At 37.9% G+C, this 20219-nt stretch overlaps 2 protein-coding genes across 2 annotated transcripts in view; one reads left to right on the forward strand and one right to left on the reverse strand.

The window, feature by feature from the left end:
• The first annotated feature begins 100 nt into the window (after positions 1 to 100).
• LOC129741635 (zinc carboxypeptidase-like) lies at positions 101 to 6234 on the forward strand. The gene is made up of 8 exons (XM_055733381.1): positions 101 to 253; positions 325 to 461; positions 521 to 905; positions 967 to 1054; positions 2187 to 2477; positions 2542 to 2730; positions 5645 to 5935; positions 5997 to 6234. Exons 1-8 carry the CDS (start codon positions 101 to 103, stop codon positions 6200 to 6202), a joined length of 1740 nt encoding a protein of 579 aa, XP_055589356.1. The 3' UTR covers positions 6203 to 6234.
• A 3133-nt stretch (positions 6235 to 9367) lies between these two features.
• The window catches only part of LOC129747361 (myosin-VIIa-like), a 48346-nt gene continuing 37494 nt past the window's right edge, over positions 9368 to 20219 (reverse strand). The window contains exons 8-13 of the mRNA XM_055741524.1: positions 15254 to 15463; positions 13408 to 15195; positions 13228 to 13343; positions 13006 to 13168; positions 9717 to 10814; positions 9368 to 9651 (exon numbers count right to left, since the gene is read on the reverse strand). Coding sequence (XP_055597499.1) covers positions 9463 to 9651; positions 9717 to 10814; positions 13006 to 13168; positions 13228 to 13343; positions 13408 to 15195; positions 15254 to 15463 — 3564 coding nt within the window. The 3' untranslated portion in view covers positions 9368 to 9462. The remainder of the gene's footprint in view (positions 9652 to 9716; positions 10815 to 13005; positions 13169 to 13227; positions 13344 to 13407; positions 15196 to 15253; positions 15464 to 20219) is intronic.

Raw genomic sequence — 20219 nt, forward strand, 5'->3', positions numbered from 1 at the left:
CTTTCTAAGTTTAGTAAACCGCAAAGATATCTTATCAGATGTTTATTGGAATGGCCGATTGACATACCTAGAGTCTATTCAAATATGCACTTCAGTCATCATGAAACCTCCAAAAATAATACTCGTAGCATTGTTTTTCACTGCTTGCTCGGGGCAGCTGGTGAGGTACGATGATCATCAAGTTTTTTCAATCAAAATTCGCAATGACGACCAACTTGTTGCCCTTAAGAATTTAGAAGGCATTCCCAATAAAGTGAGTTTTAAATCAATTAAATACTACTTATTGAAAATGTTATTGATCATTCCATTATTGGCAAATTGCAGTTTAAATTTATTGACGTCCCGAGTGCTATCAATTCAACGGTGCAGGTTGTGATTGCACCTCAACTTCAAAATGAGTTTGAACACCTTGTGGAGTTTTTACAGTTGGAGGTTTCTCTGGACATAAGTGATCTTCAACGGTATTTTAAATGTTTTTTTCTACTCACCTCTTTAATTAACCAAAAAATAAATCTCTCAGGATCATCGATGCCGAACGTCCGCATCGCAGAAAGCGGACAGTTGAATTTGGATGGGATGACTACCGTACCCTGGAGGAAATTTATGCTTGGGTTGACGATCTTGTTCTTCAATATCCCGATATTCTAACGGTGGAAACGATTGGTCATTCGTACGAACAGCGCGAGATTAAAGTCGTTAAACTGTCGCATAACCCGAATAACCCGGGAATTTTCTTGGATGCCAATATACATGCAAGAGAATGGATTACTTCGGCAACCGCTACATGGATCCTGAATGAGTTGCTCACGTCGGACGATCCCTTGGTTCAAAATCTAGCGAGAAATTTTAATTGGTACGTAGTACCAGTTTTGAACCCGGACGGATTCGTCTTTACTCACAGCACGGTATGTTTTCTATAATTTTAATTGAAAAATAAATTTAAAAAAATCTCTTTTTTATTCCCAGGACCGTATGTGGAGGAAAACTAGAACCCCGTATTCACTGTTTTGCTACGGAGCAGATCCCAATCGCAATTTTGACTTCCAATGGAACAGTGAGTATCTTATCAACACTGTTGCTCGTTTTTTTTCTTTTTCCAATCAGATGGTCAATCAACCACATCGAATGGCCGATATCAAGTTCTTTGTGTGAAGAAGAGAGCGTGATAGATCTATTTCTATTGGAGAATTTGAGATTTGATCATTTTTTTATGCATCAAAAACTGAGAGAGACCTCTGCGTTTACTAGATTATTCAGTCCCTTATTAAGCTTTCTTTCATATCTACTTGAGGCCTTTGAAGGCCATCAAGATTCTTAAGCCGCTAAAATACGAACCTTCTCTACCTCGCGCTGCCATGAGCTTCTGGGCCTATCTGCTCTTCCAAATCCATCTTGATTTTAGTCAACGGCCTCTCTGCAGATATCCTTCACATCTCTTCCCAGCGTGTGTCCAATCCATCTCCACTTACGCTTCTGGATTCCGATTTCTAGTGCCTTTTGATGACACCGGCGATACATCCATACAGTTGTACGTTTGAGTTTTAATTATCAGACCACCAAGCACGGATGATATTCCGCAGTCAGTGATTCACAAACTACTTATTGTTTTTGATTCGTCACCGCATACATGCATCAAATTACGCACCTGTATAACAGCTTGGGTCTGACGTTATGTATTCGGATTTCCGTTCTTAGAGATAGTTGACCACCAGATGTTTCGGAGAGCTGCAACTGCTTTTTTTCTGATCCGGATTTCATGGCTACCAAGATGCTGAGTTGAGACCATTCCACTTTTTATCTGTGTTGAGTTTTACCTACTCAAACTTTTCGGCGATAACTTTGAAACCTGTTAGCATTAGGCTTTCGGTAAGTCGCTGGGAATTCTACACTACATCATATTAGGATGTCTTTTGATCAGGCTTACAATATGGTCACTCAGATCAAGATCATTTGAGCCCAAGAACTCCTTCTTGAAATAAAGTTATATCAACAGTCGATCGATTCCAACCGAATTATCAGCAACAGTGAAAGTACCGGTGTTGTTATAGATTCTTGTCCCTCTGCAAGACAACAAGACACCTTCTTGCCAAACCAGACGGTCGAAAGCTTTTTTGCAAAATCAACAAACACCAGCTAACGAGAGATTTGGAATACGTTGTTTCAATCAAATCAATGTATTTTTACAGACGGTGGAACATCATCGAATCCCTGTTCGGATAACTACTCCGGCCCACATCCCGAATCGGAGCTAGAAGTCAAAACATTGTCGCAGTATCTTCTGTCCATTTCGCACAAGGTGACGCTCTACTTATCGCTTCACTCGGCGGGCCAATTTGTTATCGTTCCTTTCGGTTACACCAATGCTCCACGACCGACCAACGATGCCCATCTGAGACAAATCGGAAGACGTGGAGTGGTCGATGCCTACGATAAACACCAAAAGCCGTATCGAGTGGGTACACCCTCGGAAGTTTTGTGTAAGAATAATTTGTCAATTTACGCGGAAAATCGAATGTTATTCGAATGGTTCTTTTTTCCCAGATACCGTTTCCGGGTCCTCTCAAGATTGGGCCTACAGTGTCGCAGAAATTCCACTTGCATACACATTCGAGCTTAGACCACAATTGGATTACACATTCCGCTTCTTCGTACCAGCCGATCAGATCGTTGAAACGTCCGAAGAGATCCTGGCAGCATTCATCGGCATGATTGACGAAGCACAAGTTCTCGGCTACTTTTAAACGGAGTAATGTTAGGTGGTGACATCAGTAAAAGTGGATTTTGATTCGACTATTTTGTTTGGCTAAAATAACTCTTATATTAATGCTCAACCTGTCTGGATTACGTTGTCTTTTTACTTTATACATTCTAAACGATTATATACAAACTGTTGAAAAATTAGGAACAACTATAAGTATATGAAGGCTGTAAACTAAAACGAATATACACATGTATGTTGTTTCATAATGATAATTCATTCCGTATTTTGTGAACGCCCCGTGCTAACGGTCATAAATACTCTGTTTCTCACGTCTCACTGCTAAAGCATTCAACAAGTAATGCGAGAACCAGAGAGCCGAACTGGAATGAAAACAAACGGCAATAAAGATAATAATCAAGTTCTGATCAAATCACCAACGAAACAAGTCGCGATTTTTAACACGTCCGAAACTCCACCGTCGGGTAAATTGAATTGTTTTCCAGAATGAGAAAGTGATTAGTAGCGCCGTGAAGTGCTGTGAAACCCCTTAGAAGATCAGTTGGTCTTCACAGTCCGCCAGCTGTGAGGGTTAAGTGATTGCGAAGTGCCATTGTAAACATTTTTGGTCCTTCGAACCGGATCGAACAGTGAATTTGTTGACAGTTTTGGACAATTTTGGACAGTTCAGTGGTGGTACAGTGTTACCATTTTTGTACCGGACATTTTGTGCCTGCTGTGGGACGCTCCAATTGTTTTAAGTTGGCGTCATTTTGGACGCGCTTTGGAACAAAGTGCAATCATCGTGGAGGATCGCCATCGCGGATTCCTGATAGCATCGAACGCTAGTGATTGGGCTTAGCGAAGAGGACGGATTCAGTGGATCGCAAGCAGAGTTGTCGTTTTTAGTCGGACTTTTGGATAATCGGACGGATTATCGGGAAGTTTTGGCTGGATATTGGAGATAAGTATCGCATGTCTGTAGTTGTTGATGTGTGGTTTCTTGAGATTTTGTGGCTGAACAAAAATGTTTATAATTGCACTTCGTAATCACTTAACTCTGGTGGACTGTAAAGACCAGCTAATCTTCTTAAGGGGTTTCACAGCACATCATGGAGCTACTAATCACTTTCCCACTCAGGAGGAACAATTCAATTTACCCGGTGGAGTTTCGGACGTGTTAAAAATCACGACTTGTTTCGTTAGTGTAAATCACGACTTGTTTCGTTAGTGTTTTGATCAAAAAATGATTAACTTTATTGCCGTTTGTTTCCATTTCAGATCGGCTCTCTGGTTCTCGCATTACTTGTTCAACGGTTTAGCAGTGAGGCGTGAGAAATGGAGTATTTATGACCGTTAGCACGTCTCACTGCGGGGCGTTCACAATGGAATGAATTATCATTATGAAACATTTGTGTAAAATATGTATACTAGCTAACAGTGTAAAGAAGAGAGAGCGCCGATGTGGTCTAGCGGATAGCCTGGTGCGAGTCTGGTTTTGGTATGCCAGTTGTACTCGGTTCGATTCCCGGTATCGACAAGAAAACTTTTGGGTTCGAATCCCATAAGTGGCCGACAGGTAATATGTGTTTTCTCTTATAACTGACTATATAATCAGAATGTTCAATCAGTTGCCAGCTGGCCAGGTATATACACGAGTGCGGAATACCTGTCGTAGATTCATAACACTGAAAATGTAATGAAATGTATACGGTTGCTCACACATACACAAAACACAATCATTACATGACAGTTCACACGAAGCCATGGTGTCGGGTATGTGGTGATTTGCATTGATGATTAGATGAACTCAGGATCTAAAGAATGCAACTCAGCGCATACGTTGGCGAAACTGCGGTGAATCCGTGCACCAATGGTAGATTATCTACAAACATACACACACACACACACACACACACACTAGCTAACAGTGTAAAGAAGAAAGTATCGGATTAAGAATGGATACCTATGTATCGATTTGATCATTTTCACGGATAAAGAACTTACAGTTCCATTTGCGCGTTTCTTCAGTCTCACTTACTTACAGTCCAGCACCGTTTGTAAGATGCATAAGACCAAAATAAAAGATCTTCACTGGTGACTATTAGGATCCAGTCTCTTTTTTGGATGAAAGCCAATTCGACAGTTCTTACTTTCTTCAACTAAGCTTCGGCGTCTTGAAATATTTCAGCACCTGCTGCCTTGGAGCTTTTGGTAAAGCCGTCGAGTTTGCTCTGCAGTATTATTCACAACTTTGTTCAGACACAAGTACAGAATCCAAGAAGGCTTGTTTTAGCAGGTTGTACAAACAAGTTAGGGACTTTTGAAAATTGAAATAACTCATTACTTGCTTTCCTGTATGGGTAACCAAATGGTTGTCGCCGTATATACTAATTCGTCGAGGTTTTATCAACATTCGTGGTACTCACTCTATTGTGTTCAACATGCCGTCTGGTGTACTGCAGGGCAGTCACTTAGGACCGCTAATCTTTGTGCTGTTTTGAAACTATTTTGCAACATTCCTTCAATCACCGATATTACTGTTGGCTGATGATTGCAAAATCTATCGAATCAAAGATTCAATAGTGGATTGCGCTGCGCTTCAAGATGACATCGACAGATTATTGGCGTGGTGCGTGGTGCGTGAGAGGTGTGGCCTACTATCAATGACGCCTTTGAGTCAAAGTAGAAACTATTTGCAACGAATTTTTTCTATGATATTTTGTACAAAACTGTTGACTGTCCCCAACTGCTCCAAAGTTTAAACCTCTACCTCCAGCTCGACAACTACTCGAAAACTAATTTTAATGTAATCTAATTCATAAGTTAGTTTTAATATTAAGCCTATATGACAGTAGTCAAAGACTCCATATAAAAATACAATAAAATCATCAAAATAACACATTTCATCGACCATTTAAGTATTAATCAAACTCATATTTTCAGACGGTGGAACTTCGTCGAATCCCTGTTCGGATACGTACTCGGGACCCCATGCAGAATCAGAAATAGAAGTCAAAACATTATCGCTGTACCTTCTGACCATTTCTGGCAAGGTGACGATCTACTTATCGCTTCACTCGGCGGGACAATTAGTAATAGTTCCGTTTGGTTACACCAATGCCCCACGACCGACCAACGACGCTCATCTGAGGCAAATCGGAAGACGTGGAATCGTCGATGCCTACGATAAACACCAAACGCCGTATCGCATGGGAACTCCACCAGAAGTTTTGTGTAAGGGCTATGCTAACATACGCATGATATCGATTGCTATTCAATTTCTTTTTTTTTTTAGATACAGTATCCGGATCGTCTCAAGACTGGGCCTATGGGGTGGCAGAAATTCCCCTCGCATACACATTCGAGCTTAGACCACAAGGAGGAGGTCTCCGATTCATTTTAGCAGCTGATCAGATCGTGCCAACGGCTGAAGAGATCCTGGCAGTATTCGTCGGCATGGTTGATGAAGCACAAGTACTGGGTTACTTTTCAACAGAGTGATTTTATTAAGTGTAAAGAGAAAAAAAATCTATCAGAAATAAAATTCTTCGCTTTTTGTCAGAAGAAAGAAGCAAGAAAACAAACTACACACATTTTTCCATATTTTTTTTCATATTTAAGCTTGCTCCCTTTAGCATTCGAACTAACTTTTGCTCATATTGTGGCGCTCCTGGTGGACGGATTTGGAAGTTCTTGGCACACGATTTTGTCAGTTTTACGTATGTAAACAATCAACTTGGAAGCCGAAAGAAGGGAAACAATTGTGCACAGTTATTTGGAAAATCCATTGGGTCTGGATCTAAAAAGGCTAGCTAGCTGAAATTGCCCAGAAACACCGTATAGCGCGTTATCAAACGTTATAAGGAAACATTGGCGACGATTCGGAAGCATTTTTTTTCTACGCAATGGTTATGGAATCGAATCCCGGTCACGTTGTTTTTCAGCAGTTGTATAATCTTCTATCATGGCGACCGTCAAAAATACATAGGTTACAAGTTTTTCAGATGACAGATATCATATAATAAGGCTATGATCATTTAGTATCCGGGCACTTTATTTTGATGATAGCTACGTTAATAGAGCTCGGATATGCAAAACTTTAGCAGCGTTGTGTTGGGTATGAAAAGGACTATCTTGCCTATTTTTGCCAGATTTTTAAGTTAATGTGTGTTTGAGATATTAACGATGCAAAAAGACATGGTAAAAATAAATTGCACAAATTTGCGCCTTTTGCGCATTTTGCGCCTCGAAAATTCTTCATTGTCGACTTGAAAACTTATAAACTATTGATTTTTTTCTGATTCTTTTTTAACCGAATGGTTAATAAGTATAAGGAGCTACTCTAGAATCTACACGAAGTTCAAATCAAGCATCGGAATGGAACCCTTGATCTTAAATATGGTTAAAAGTCTATGGTTATTGGGGATAACTGAATTCAGACCCCTTAAATAATGCAATTAATCCAATTCCGTCAGTCAAAAAGTGTTGTCTGACTAGTAGACACCAAGTAAATAACTTATAGTGAACAGTTCCTTAGATTGCAATATGTGCAACCGGTTTTTACGCAATGAGACAGATGTGTTCTGATGGACGAAGAAATTTATGTTAAAACCGGATTTAAGAGATCAAATTTTTCGAGATGCCTACTCATGAAAAGGTTCCAACCAGACTTCAATTGCCTTTTCCAGGTGAGTTTGTGTAAAATATCATGATTTTGCAAAGGTTTTACTTCTGTGGTAAAAATAATAGATCAATATATGACTGACACAAGTGTGCAAAGATAAAAAAGAGATTTTTTGGAAAAGTAAGATTATTTCTTGAAACCATTGATAAATATTTTTTTTTATATTTTAATATTAAATGTCATATTAACACCTTCATTTCCTCCATAGAAAGTTTTTCGATCAAATGAATAGTTTTTAAAATACGATCGTTTCTAACTGCCCGGATACTAAATGATCATAGCCTTACACACGAAAGTTGCGATACACAGACAGCTCTGCATTATAATTTAGAAAATGCATAAAACTTCGAGGACGGTTGTTTTTTTCAAGGAGCTCATGTTCACCTCTTTACCTTTGTGGGCTCAATATATCAAATAGCCTTCAGGCTTTCAATAGTTCGACTAATCAAGTTGGATATGAAGATGTGAAGAAGAGCGAAATGTACTGACTGCTTAGTTTGCGCTGTACATTATCAAATGAGTTATTACACTGAAAATGATTGATTCTCAAGTCATTCTGAATTTTATGGATGGAGTACAGGTGAAATGAAATAAATCAATGATGCCAAAACTAGCTCATTCATTCATATTCTCTGAAGATTTGGTGCAAATCAGATGAAAACTCCGATTTTACAGGGTCCGGAAATTGAACTGCTACATTACTTCAACAGTATTTTTTTATTGTTAACATTAAGTCTTAGCTATCATTGGATGTAGGTAATTGTTACTTTTGTAATCAGGTGTTGCCTTGTTCCTAGCTGGCAAACGGAAGAAGGACATAGATCGTTAGCTGTCCGATATAAGTAGGTGCAGAAGTTTTGTGCGTACATTTAAAAGATACCTGGAGACCGGAAGTGCAGAAAAAACGGTATGGTGGGGGACGCCGACCTACTGTGGTGACACCTGCCATGGCGAAGATCCTCAAGAAGGACCATAAGAGAAATCCTCGTCGTAGTGCCACTAAATTGGCAGAGGATCTCAAAATATCGGATCGAGGTCTTCGTCGGATCCTGAAAAATAAACTTCAGACCAAGCCCTACAAGATCCAAAAGGTTCAAGACCTTACGGTGAAACAGAAACAAGAACGGGTAAAAAGAGCAAAGGCGCTGCTGAAGAGGGCCGCGGAAGGAATGTTGAAGAATATCGTTTTTACCGACGAGAAACTCCTCATCGTACAGTAATTCGTGAAAAAGCAGAACGACAGAGTTTGGTTGCCAGACAGATCACGAAGCCACGCCGACTTGCTGACGGCCATCCTGCGACAGAAACCAGCATCGGTGATGGTTTGTCCGGAATCATCCGTGATGGCTGGACTCCGCTGGTTCTTGTCCCTGAAGGAGTGAAGATCAACCAAAATACATATCGGAAACTAGTTCTACAGAGTGTCATCGAACCGTGGGCACGTCGACATTTTGGTTCCAGAGATTGGGTTTTCCAACAGGACTCGGCCCCGGCTCACGAAGAAAACCCAACTTTGGATTGCGCAACATTTTCATGGGGTTTATTTCGAGCTCCGCGTGGCTGGCGAGTTCCCCAGACCTGAACCCTATGGACTTCGCTATTTGGAGTATGTTTGGAGGCCGAAGGCTGTAATAAGCAACATGAAGGTGTGGAGGTCCTGAAGTGACATCTCGTGGCAGCCTGGGATGAAATACCACAAGAACACCTGCGGGCCTCATACGATGCGTTCCTCGACCGTCTGCGGCGAGTGGTTAAACTCAAGGGTGAACAAGTCGAGCTTTACCAGTGAATTTTGGAAAAGTAATTTGTTTTCAAGAGAAATTGAATGAATTTGAATAAAAAGTTCTTGTTTTGATCAATTTTTATGTTTATTTCAATGTAGCACTTCAATTGCTGGACCCTGTAAGATTGAATTTTGTCTGTGCAGATTTGAAGTGAAGCAGAAACTTTTGAAGCTAGAAGTCATAGAATATCGCAGTTAATTTAAATAGTTTGAAGTTTTATACTCAATTACATTTTTATTGTTACAATTAGATACCATTAGTTGTCCCAATTATCTATTCTTCATCCAAACACATCAGTGACGTTGGCTGTGCGTTTTGAAATAGCGTATATACGAAGTGAGCAGGTCGTCCATCTTGTAACCCTGTTTGGTTTCCAGCAACAGCTTCGATGATCCCATCATATTGCCAAACTTCACATGGAAGTACGTATTGCCGGAGCTCCAGAAGTTAAGTTCCATGAACGTGTACTGCGCAAGGGTGTCCTGAAAAAAGTTAAAAAAAAAACACATTGAAAAAACTTGCCTTTGATTGCCTTTCATTTTTCAACCTTTGTACGAGGATCAATCAAGTGGAATCCATATCTATTGATGGCAACCAGTAGCGTTTCTGGCATGTTCTGATCCGTAGTTTGCTTCACTACAAAGAATGTGGATCCAAACATCGGTAGCTTGCAAACAATGTTAAGGAACTCAAGCTTAGCTGCTGATTGTTGAATTCCTGCCAGAGTTTTGATCTTAGCCAGCAGTTCCTTTTTCCACTGATCGATCTTCTGTAGTCTCAAGCTGTCTTCCGGTATTAGTAGAGGCAGCATGTCAGCAAACGATTTTTGCAAAGCCAGGGTGTCTTGTTCCTCGTATTGGGCCCAGAAAACATATGCACCCAATTCAACGGCTTCCGTTTTTGTTATTTTATAATAACCTTGTAAAAGTTTCGGCAGCTCCTGATGGAAATGGAATATTTCGTCTGCGAAAGTATCTTTTCCAGGAATCACATTGACCCATAGCTTTTTCATGAAAAATAATTGGTACTCGCACTGGAAGCGGTTGTCATTCGTTCTTGACGGAAGAGTTTCTTTGATCCACTCCATGAGTTCGTTTATGAAATCAAACATATAGTACTCTTCAGGCATGGAAAACACTTTGTCACCTACTTTGATGAACAAACTGAATCCTTCGCTGGATTTCAACTCCAGACGTTTGGTTATGGTTTGCACAAGATCCTTAGTCTTCGTTGAAGACTCAATCTGGAAGGCTTCATCGGTATCGTCAGGGAAATACACCTTATGATAGATCTCAACTGTTCGACACCGGATGGCGTCCACTTCGACCACGTAGGGTGGGAACTTGCGAGGTCCATGTTTCAATATTTTCTGAACGCGCTCCAGGCATCCGGTAGCTATTGGGTGCTTCCGTGTTTTGAGGAAATCAAATAGCTCCTTCATCAAAGGTTGAGTCGGAAGAAAGACTCCGGTTGCCAGCCACAGCAAATCCCATCCACGTTCTTCGCTGACCGAAATTTGATTTTCGGTCAGCTGCCTCATGATCTGACAGTACAGCTCATCCCTCAGTACTTCATCGTTCATCGCCGGGCGGAAGATCTTATCAGTATTGAAAGTGTCTCGACCCCTCGGAAGATCACCCATGTACTGTGGAGTGAGAAATACAAATTAAATTTTATAATTGTTTTTTTCTTGTTTGGCTGAATCAAAGCAATCAAAAGATTTCCTTTAATTCAACCAGGGTTTGAACTCAACCATGGTTGAGTTAAAGCAGGCATGTCAAACTGGGGGTATGCGGGCCGCATGCGGCCCGCGGCCTTGGTCGATGCGGCCCGCGAAGCCCCGTTAAATTGTCACAAAAAAAACACCACTGATTTTTATGTAAAATATTACTGCAAAAAACTCAAGTTGAATGTAAGGTTTTCAACTTAATGCAAAGGTTTTTCGATGCTGAAATTTGTTTCTCTGAACCACAGTTTGAGGTGATTCCCACTCCCGTGGAGGATTGTGTGTAAACATTCATATCGTAAACAACATAAATATCTTCCAAGTATTTTGGTTCTATTATTTTTGTTTTACCGATGGAACAACAGACATATTGTGATATTTTTTTAATTGAAGATGTACGTAAGCGTGAATATAAACATTATTCATTGTATAAAAGAACATCCTAAATAATCAAAAATTTTCCGAGATTAAATTTGTGATTAAAATTGTAACATGAAAATAATAATTGTGTTTTTAAAAAATATCTTCAGCTACTGTTCATAAAATTATCTTTTTCTATAATCTGACCAATAAACTGCTCTTCGCACATAGTTTTTTGACTTCTTTTCGGATTCAGAGGTCGATTTTAAATTTGAAACTTGACGTCGATAAATAAAGTTCTGTTTTTTGTAAACAATTGCTATCACAATATGAGGCCCTCAGACCCAAAGGGGTATAAGTGCACAAAAGCTACTTTCGAGATAGCACGCTTCAAAGTTTCTTTGTTGTGCGATTTTCAATATACTTTTTGGGAAGTTGTAGTGTTTGTCCGTTCAAAGAAGTATAAAGATAAAACTATAAAAATCTGAAATAAGTACTGAATAAAGATTTTTATACAACTAATGGTACAAATCTGTTTGCGAAAATAAGGGACACCGATAGCAATTTCAAATTTGCTCATTTTCAATGTATTATTCATCAAGAGGCATTATGCGCAAAGCAATTAAAGTTTCAAAATGTGCTAAAAGTACGCTGGCTTTTCTGCCACAAAATATTTAAAAGATTTTGTTTTGCTACGAGAGGAAATAAAATTATTTTTGGAAATGAAAGGTGAACCTGTTGAACATTTTCAAGCAGACGACTGGGTTCAGGATTTGACATTTGCCGTTGATCTCACTGGTCACCTGTAAGATTTGAACTTAAAACTTCAAGGAAAAGAAAAAAAACTTAAGTGCTTGTGATGATGTAAAAAACTTTCAAGCGAAGTTACTGTTATTGATCAACCAAATTTCCAAAGAAAACCTTGTGCAGTTCTTTACGTGTCAAGAACTGAAAAGATCAAATGAGGCTGCCTCATTTGGTAAATACGTACTTCACCTAGAATCGTTACTAGATGCATTCAAAAGCCGTTTTCTTGACTTAAATTCATACGAGCAAGAATTTTCGTTGTTTGTACCTCCATTTTCGTTTGCTTCTGAAAATGCTGCTGATAATTTGCAACTAGAGTTGATAGAGCTGCAGTGCAATTCTTTATTAAAAGCAAAATACATTAAAGGGGCTGTACCGAATTTTTACAGCTATTTGCCTGAACGCTACATTGAGTTACGGAAATTTGTTGCCAGAATTCTTGCTATGTTTGCAAGTACCTATCTATGTGAGCAGTTTTTTCTATAATGAAAGCCATAAAAACTTCTTATCGTTCGAGATTATCTGATACAAATTTATCATCAATAATGAAAGTGTCAGTGACAAATTAACTTCAACCTGATATTAATAAACAAGTATCTCAGAAAAGATGTCAAGCATCAAGACAATAGATATATTGCATTATAATATAAGATGTTAAACATTAAATGCTTTAATAAAAATTTAACGCAAAATTTCATTCCAAGTTTACTTTTAACTATATTCCATATTGTATTGCATCTAATCTCCGCGAAACTAATATTATATGTTTTCTAACTAATTTTGGCTGCGGCCCTCTATGTCTAGAAATTTTTTAATGCGGCCCGCACACCTAAACGAGTTTGACATGCCTGAGTTAAAGGGAATCTTTCGATTGCTTTGACTCATTAGAATTATTCAACCAAGAAAGTTCACAACACATATTAGAGTTCTTATTTGGATTTACCTTCAGAATCCAGTTGAACATAATGACGGCAGCATCGAATTGGGACTTGTCACGTTGCAACTTTTGAAGTAGAGGTGCCTTCATTGGCTCACGAGTATGCTTCCAAAGCTCCTCAGAGGTTGATTTTCTCATGCTGTTGATTGAGGCATGCGCTGCCGTAGTGCTACAATACGGATAATTGAAAATGAGTCCTCGATTCAAAGTTGAAGCAAAGCTTGTTACCTTATCGGAGCTCTAAAGTGTTCGGATGCATATCTCTGTAGAATATGCATCTTTTTCCTCTGAATTGTGTTGTATTTTGGAGCAATTTGTTTCCTTGCCTTCAGCACACCTTCTTTCTGTAGGCAAAAAACAAAAAAGAAATCAAAGGCGTCAAAGCAACTTGAACGTAATCTAACTTACCCTATAGTAACTAAGCACACTAGCAGGTGGTGGCAGCAAAGCAGGTAAAACGTAAACCACTTCAGTCGGGAAATAGCCCTTTTTACCGTTGGACTCTCCATAACCCCAAGTGGTGTCCTCGTCCAATAATGTTTCTCCGTTAAAACCTTGACCCAAAGTTATCAAATCTCCTTTGAGCAGACTCAGCATCGATTCTCCCTCACTTTCACTCGAATGCGTTTGAGTTGCTACGGCATAAATACTTCTACTTTTCAGCTCCTTCAAAATATGGTTCACCAAGTCCGCCAAGGTTTTCGCTTCGAAAGATTTGAACACGAATTCATCTTTCTGAATTGTGCTGATAAAAAGTGTACCCAGGTCATTGACGTCACTTTCTTCGCCATCGATTTGCAATATTTCCGGGTAAGACAGCTCAACCAAAACGTTCTCTTGATCATCAACGAAGAAAACTCCGGACCAATTGACAGCAATAATAATGTTGCTGGATGGTAATTTACTTCCCTCAGTCTGCACAGCTTCATAAAATCTTGAGAACATCATACCCCACGTAATTTTAGCGAACAAAACAATATCCTCCTTAGCTGTGATGCGTTGCAAACCCTCTTTGACGCATCTGCTGCGCTTGAAAGCAGTCTCGATAAGCTGAATCCAGCGTAGGGCTGTCTCTGGTCGAACCAAATTTCTAGGAATGTACTCCTTCAAACGTTCCTTCAAGACATCCACTTTCATCTCATGACCGTAATCAGCAAAGTACTGTAGCGCTGCCAACATTGCAATGTCCTTATCTGAGGTGCTTACCAATTCGCCCAAATTTACTCCACGCGTAATCTGAGCATAGATCAAGTTCGTTGCTACAGCATCGACAGCAGGGTCATGCCAGGGTGCAAACATCTCTTTGCGGAAGAATATCTTCCAGGAAGCATTTCGCTCACTGCCACCCTGTTCTTTGAAGTACTGTTCGCAGTTCGAAATAGCATCCATGATAAATTCGTTTCCGCTCTGTAAAGAGAGAACTTTCTCCTGCAGCATGACAAAAATCGAGAACCCAAAAACATCCTTCAACCCCACACCGAATGCTATCTTCTCACACATCTCACTTGCAGTTGTGGCAGAATCTATCTCGACGTTTTTACTGGCTCCATCCATCAAAGTCACGGTAACCATAATTGGTTGTTTGCTCTTGGTAGCCTGCAGTTCCAAAAACGTCGGCGGCTGTCTTCTGATCCCATTACTCAGCGTACGATCCAAACGGTGCTCACAGTACGGCGCGTAAAGCTCCGGCCCATCTCGAATGAAGGACCTCAAATACTTTTCGAATTTCTCAGATGGTCCAAAACATCCTACACACAGCGAAAGTAAAATCCACCCTTTGGCGTACGAAATTGAGCTCGGATTATTCGTCAGCTGCTTACAAATCTGACAGTAAATCTCATCTCGCAGATGTTTGTTCAGTATTCCGTGCCCTATTATAAAGTGCAACTTGTCCAAATTGGAGCTCCGGTTGTTCAAAAACTCCTGATAGTCCGATATTTCATCGGTATTTTCTACCAAAGCCTTCAGCTCGGTTGGGATCTTTGATTTGCGCTTCAACGTTCGGTGGATCAACTTCCGCTCGTGCTCCGACAAATTTTGCTGGAACACTTCAAAATCTTTCGTCTTGGAAAAATTCCTTCCCAAGGTAACGGCCAACTTCTGCATGACCGGTTTATTCTTGACCTCTTCACTATCGTCTTCGTATCTGGCCTCTGCCATATCACCCATAAAGCGTAGAATTGTTATCCATAACGCCTGCAGGAAAGTTGATTAAAAAATTACCATTTTAAAGTCATAATTGGTTCCACATTACCTGCGCAGATATCACGTCGGCCGGGCTAGGTAAATCGAGCAGCGAGGATTTAAGCTTGCGCTTGCTGTACTGGTAGGACGCATTGTTGGCGAAGTATGTGGCCGCATACTTTGCAAAGTTATAATCGGATAAATCCTCGCGGTAGGGAAAATTTTTCCCGTCTTCTAACCCTTGGTGGTAAGCTTCGCTGTCGGACGATTCGGTTCCTTCCTGTGGGGAAAGTGTGTGAATGTAAATAGTTACGAGTAGATTGAAAGCGAAGTTTTCCAAACTTCCATTAATTTCACTAACGGGTTAGGGATGAACACAGAGATGAAGCTTAACTTCATTCATAGGAAGGTGTATTTCTTATCATGAATGTACTAATCTTTGAACTCATTTGAGCCGTCAATAATTTTTCGAATGATTGAGAAGCTCTCACCAAAATTTAATTTCAAGTATTTACATGAAAATCTTGGAAATCGAAACTCAGATAACGTTTAGTTATTCATAAACATTCAGAAACAACAACTTATTACATCCGCTTCAATAGAACGGCGCGTTAGCCAATTACACCACGGTGTACTGAAATGTGATAATTTTCAAGTACGAAGAGGTTCCAAGACGAACTCAAAAAATTAGATTTAAATATTTTAAGTTTTATTTCAATATCCTTGTATACAGTTGCGTTCAAAAAAGAATGAAATCGCGTGAAGCTGCGCACCCACTTCCAACTTTGACAAGCTGCCATTTCTCTCTCGGTTGATATTTTTTCATGAAAATTTCACACAATCTAGTTCATTTATCCAACTAACACTCCTCAAAATTTGAAGTCTTTACAATGACGGAAAACAAAGATACAGCTATTTCCGTAAAAAAGGGAAATTCGGAGTTGCTTCACTAAATTGGCTGTATCTTTGACAATTTTCATTGAAAAATCTTGAAATTTGGTCCAAAGATGTAAAAATGTTTTATCTAATACCAGGCCAAGTTTCGTCAAAATCGATGAACGTGATCAAAAATGGTGCTGGGTTTAAAATGGAGTTCATTATCGACCAGCAGACGATTTCATTCTTTTTTGGACGGATGTTTATATGGAAAACATCGTAATCCATGTATTCTTGGTATTTTCTTTCACAAAACCAAAACTTATCACAAAGAATGTTGTAAATTGAACTTTATTCTTGCTTTGTTTAGAAACAGAAATTGTTCCAACAGAACTGGTAATGAAACACAAGAGCGAATAGAATATTCGCTTTAATTGTGGAACAAATTTGTTTATAGGTATAATTAGCAGGTCTTTTCTGAAACTCTGTTCTTCTTATTTTGAACTCTGTAGAAACATTTTCTCTTTTGAAACAAAGTACAAATGAAGTTTTTAGCTATTTACAACATTCTTTGCGATAAATTTTGGCTTTGTGAAAGAGAATACCAAGAATTCATGGATTACGATGTTTTCCATATAAACATTCGTCCAAAAAAGAATGAAATCGTCTGCTGGGCGATAATGAACCACATTTTCAACCCAGCACCATTTTTGATAACGTTCCTCGATTTTGACGAAACTTGGCCTGGTATTAGATCAAACATTTTTACATCTTTGGACTAAATTTCAAGATTTTTCAATGAAAATTGTCAAAGATACAGCAAATTTAGTGAAGCAACTCCGAATTTCCCTTTTTTACGGAAATAGCTGTATCTTTGATTTCCGTCATTGTAAAGACTTCAAATTTTGTGGAGTGTTAGTTGGATAGTTGAACTAGATTGTGTGAAGTTTTCATGAAAAAATATCAACCGAGAGAGAAATGGCAGCTTGTCAAAGTTGGAAGTGAGTGCGCAGCTTCACGCGATTTAATTCTTTTTTGAAACTGTACGTACGTCGAAAACTAGATATTTGGACATTAAAATGAACCTGAGATGGTCATCGTTTCCAGAAGGTGTTTTCTCCAAAACGATTAGCAGGTAAAACCCTAAGCTAAGCTTCAACATTCTTATACGATAATCTTGAAATGTGGTGCATCGAGGCAGTTTTCGGACTATTTTTTAAATATTTTTGCCAAATCCAGCATTTTCCACCAACGTGACATTAATGGCATTATGTTAACATTAAACAAACAACATCAAAATAAAATTATACAAACTTATTTTAACAACCACGTAAGCTTTAGAACTGCAGAACAACAAAAATGCGTTAACTCAAGCTATCGTATATCAGTACGTTGTTTTTCGATTTGCTGGTGTTTCTAGGTAGATATATGTTTTTTCCAATCCTTAGGATCACTATTCTCATCCATCACATCATCTTTTTTTCAATAAGTAATTTGTTAACTCGAGTAACCATTCTAATGCGATATATTTAGGAAATGTAGGAAAGAAGCAATCGAGCAGCAAATTGAATTGAACAAATATCAGAAAACGGCAAATTTTCGAATTTGTTGGAATCCAGCGCATGGTATCATTGCAGAAAAATTGTTTTCTATTTGTTTACTTTTCCAAATCTGATGCAATAATACATTTTTGACGAACTTTTAAGGAAGTATTACCTAACTTAGTTGAATTTGAGTTATTTTTCAAAGCAAAAATCTAATTGTTTTGCAGACTTCAACAAATTTGTTTTATAGGGTAGTAGCACTAGTTATTGAACAGGCACCAGATATTACACACTAGTAAAACACTTACCAATTAAATCAATAATATACAGTAGAAAAATGAACTATAAACCGTTGTGCTACTGTTGAAGCATTTTCTACTTCTTTTCAAATTTTTATCAAGAATTTCGGACTCTTAAAGTCACAATCCCCAAAAGTAGAATATGTGTTCAAATTTTGGCTTGGTTTTTCGACAGGATGAAGAAAACAGTCTTATTTTGATTGGTTGAAAGATTGATTTAAACACAAATAAACGTCTAAGATAATAATATAAGTGTTTTCAACTAAGTCTTTTTAGATGATTCCTAGAAGAGTGGCGGCGTTTATTATCCCCAAGTTCTAAAAATTTAACAAATCAAAGTGTTCAATCATTGGATCACAGAATACGCCAATGTTTCAATCATTGAACGTTCAATCTTGCAGTACTCGTTTCGTAAAGAAATGCATGATAACTGGGTAACTTTGATCACTGGGGTAAATTTGACCAACATTAAACTTTTCCACATTATCATCAGTAATTCAGTCTATAGTTTGAAAGCCTATTAATTGACTATCAATTAGGCAAAATTTGGTTTGTTTTTGTTTTTTTTCTGTTACTAAAAAATCTAATTTCAAAATCTTAAAATATCTATTTTTCCAAGGCTTGCAAACAAACAGCTCTCCTGATGATACCAAAACGCATTTAGAAGCAAACGAGTTGTTTAATGTGAAAGAACATCTTTTTTTCTTTGTATATGAACAGTTAAAGTGCTATTTTTATAATCATTTAATGATAAGTTTTTGATGTTTAAAAAATAAGGACTTTTTCCTAAAGTAAGCCCGTATTGGACAAATGGATAGGAATCCTATCAAATCGATTATTTGAAGAAAAAAAATGAAAATGGAAATAGTGAAAGTGCCAAGGGGGATGTGTGAAGGTAAAATTTCATTTATATTTTGAAGCTCCAACTATTTAGCAATAATATTTTTTTTGCCCCTAAATGTAGGCAGCATTTTAAATTTTTTTCGATTATAAATATTTTTAAAATAAAACAATAAAAATCAAGGTTGAATTAATAAACTTGCATTTGTAAATGTTATGAAGGTATTTTGTATGCTTTATGATCAAGAAAACTTGTTAAAACCGTCAGAATAGAGACTGATCAATGTCACCCCAAAGCACCAAATTTTGAACAGAGACGAAAACTATTTTTAAATCAAATTTAAAGAGGTCTAATAAATTTCTGCATCCATGTTTTACGTTCATAGGAGTCCAGTACTGGTTTTAAAAATATAAAACATGTCACATTCCCCTTAACAGAAAAAAAAACCCTGCAAAGAATACTATCAAGCGCAATACCCCTAAATATAAAAACAATTTTGAATAAAAAGGCATAAATTATAATTTTTTAAACATATTTTCGCAAAAAGAAATAATGAGGATACTTGATTCTTGGGGATACTTGATTCCTCAGCCATATCTCTCGAAACAGGAATGTCCTACAAAGATCGAATGTTCTAGAAGAATTGGCTAAATAAAACAAATGATCAAATCTGTTATCTCAATTTTCTTTAAATTTTATTTATTCAGTTATTGCACTTTTTTTTGATAAATCTAACAAAATGTGACTTGAAGATGTTTTTTATCATTTTAAAGTATCTCCCACACGTAAAAATTATAGTAAAAATGTTTATTTCAATATGTCAATCGTTAGAGTTTATCATGAACTTCTTAATATTATTTTTAAAAAGCTATAGTAAACCCTCCATTTTTTTTAAGAACAAGTTTTCCAAAATGTGTATTATGAGGTCACTTGATCCCTCGAGTCCAAAAAGGTATAGTTTTCTTCTGTATGTATGTTGATAATTGCTCAGAACGAAATTATTAATGTTTATCCAATGACTAATATTTATCCAATAATTTTCTGATAAAAAGGTCTCAAAAAAGTGCTTTTATCAATCAAAAAATTAAGAAAATTGCGCCTTAAAGTATGCAATGAAAATTAGATAGTAGACAAACTTTTAGAATTATTTTTGGCTAACACTCATAAACAGAAAAATGAAAACTAATATGTTCAAAAATGTCAATGGAACTTTTATCTTTAGATTTTGCACCATTTTCGCCAAAGCTTAGGGCACCCTGATTAAAGGATCAAGTCTCCTTGAATAAAGGATGAAGTCTCCTGTAACTTTCAAAATATTACATTTTTTTTAGTCCCACGAAAAAGCTTCTAGTTTATCTATGGGTTCATGTATCAATCTAACTTTCGCAGCATATAAACTAGAAATTACACGCTGTCAGAAAATGCAAATTTTTCCTAAAAAGAGATGATGAAAATAGGAAAAAGGGATCGAGTATC

This window comes from Uranotaenia lowii, chromosome 2 (assembly GCF_029784155.1).
Source record: "Uranotaenia lowii strain MFRU-FL chromosome 2, ASM2978415v1, whole genome shotgun sequence".
In the NCBI taxonomy this organism is placed as follows: Eukaryota; Metazoa; Arthropoda; class Insecta; order Diptera; family Culicidae; genus Uranotaenia; species Uranotaenia lowii.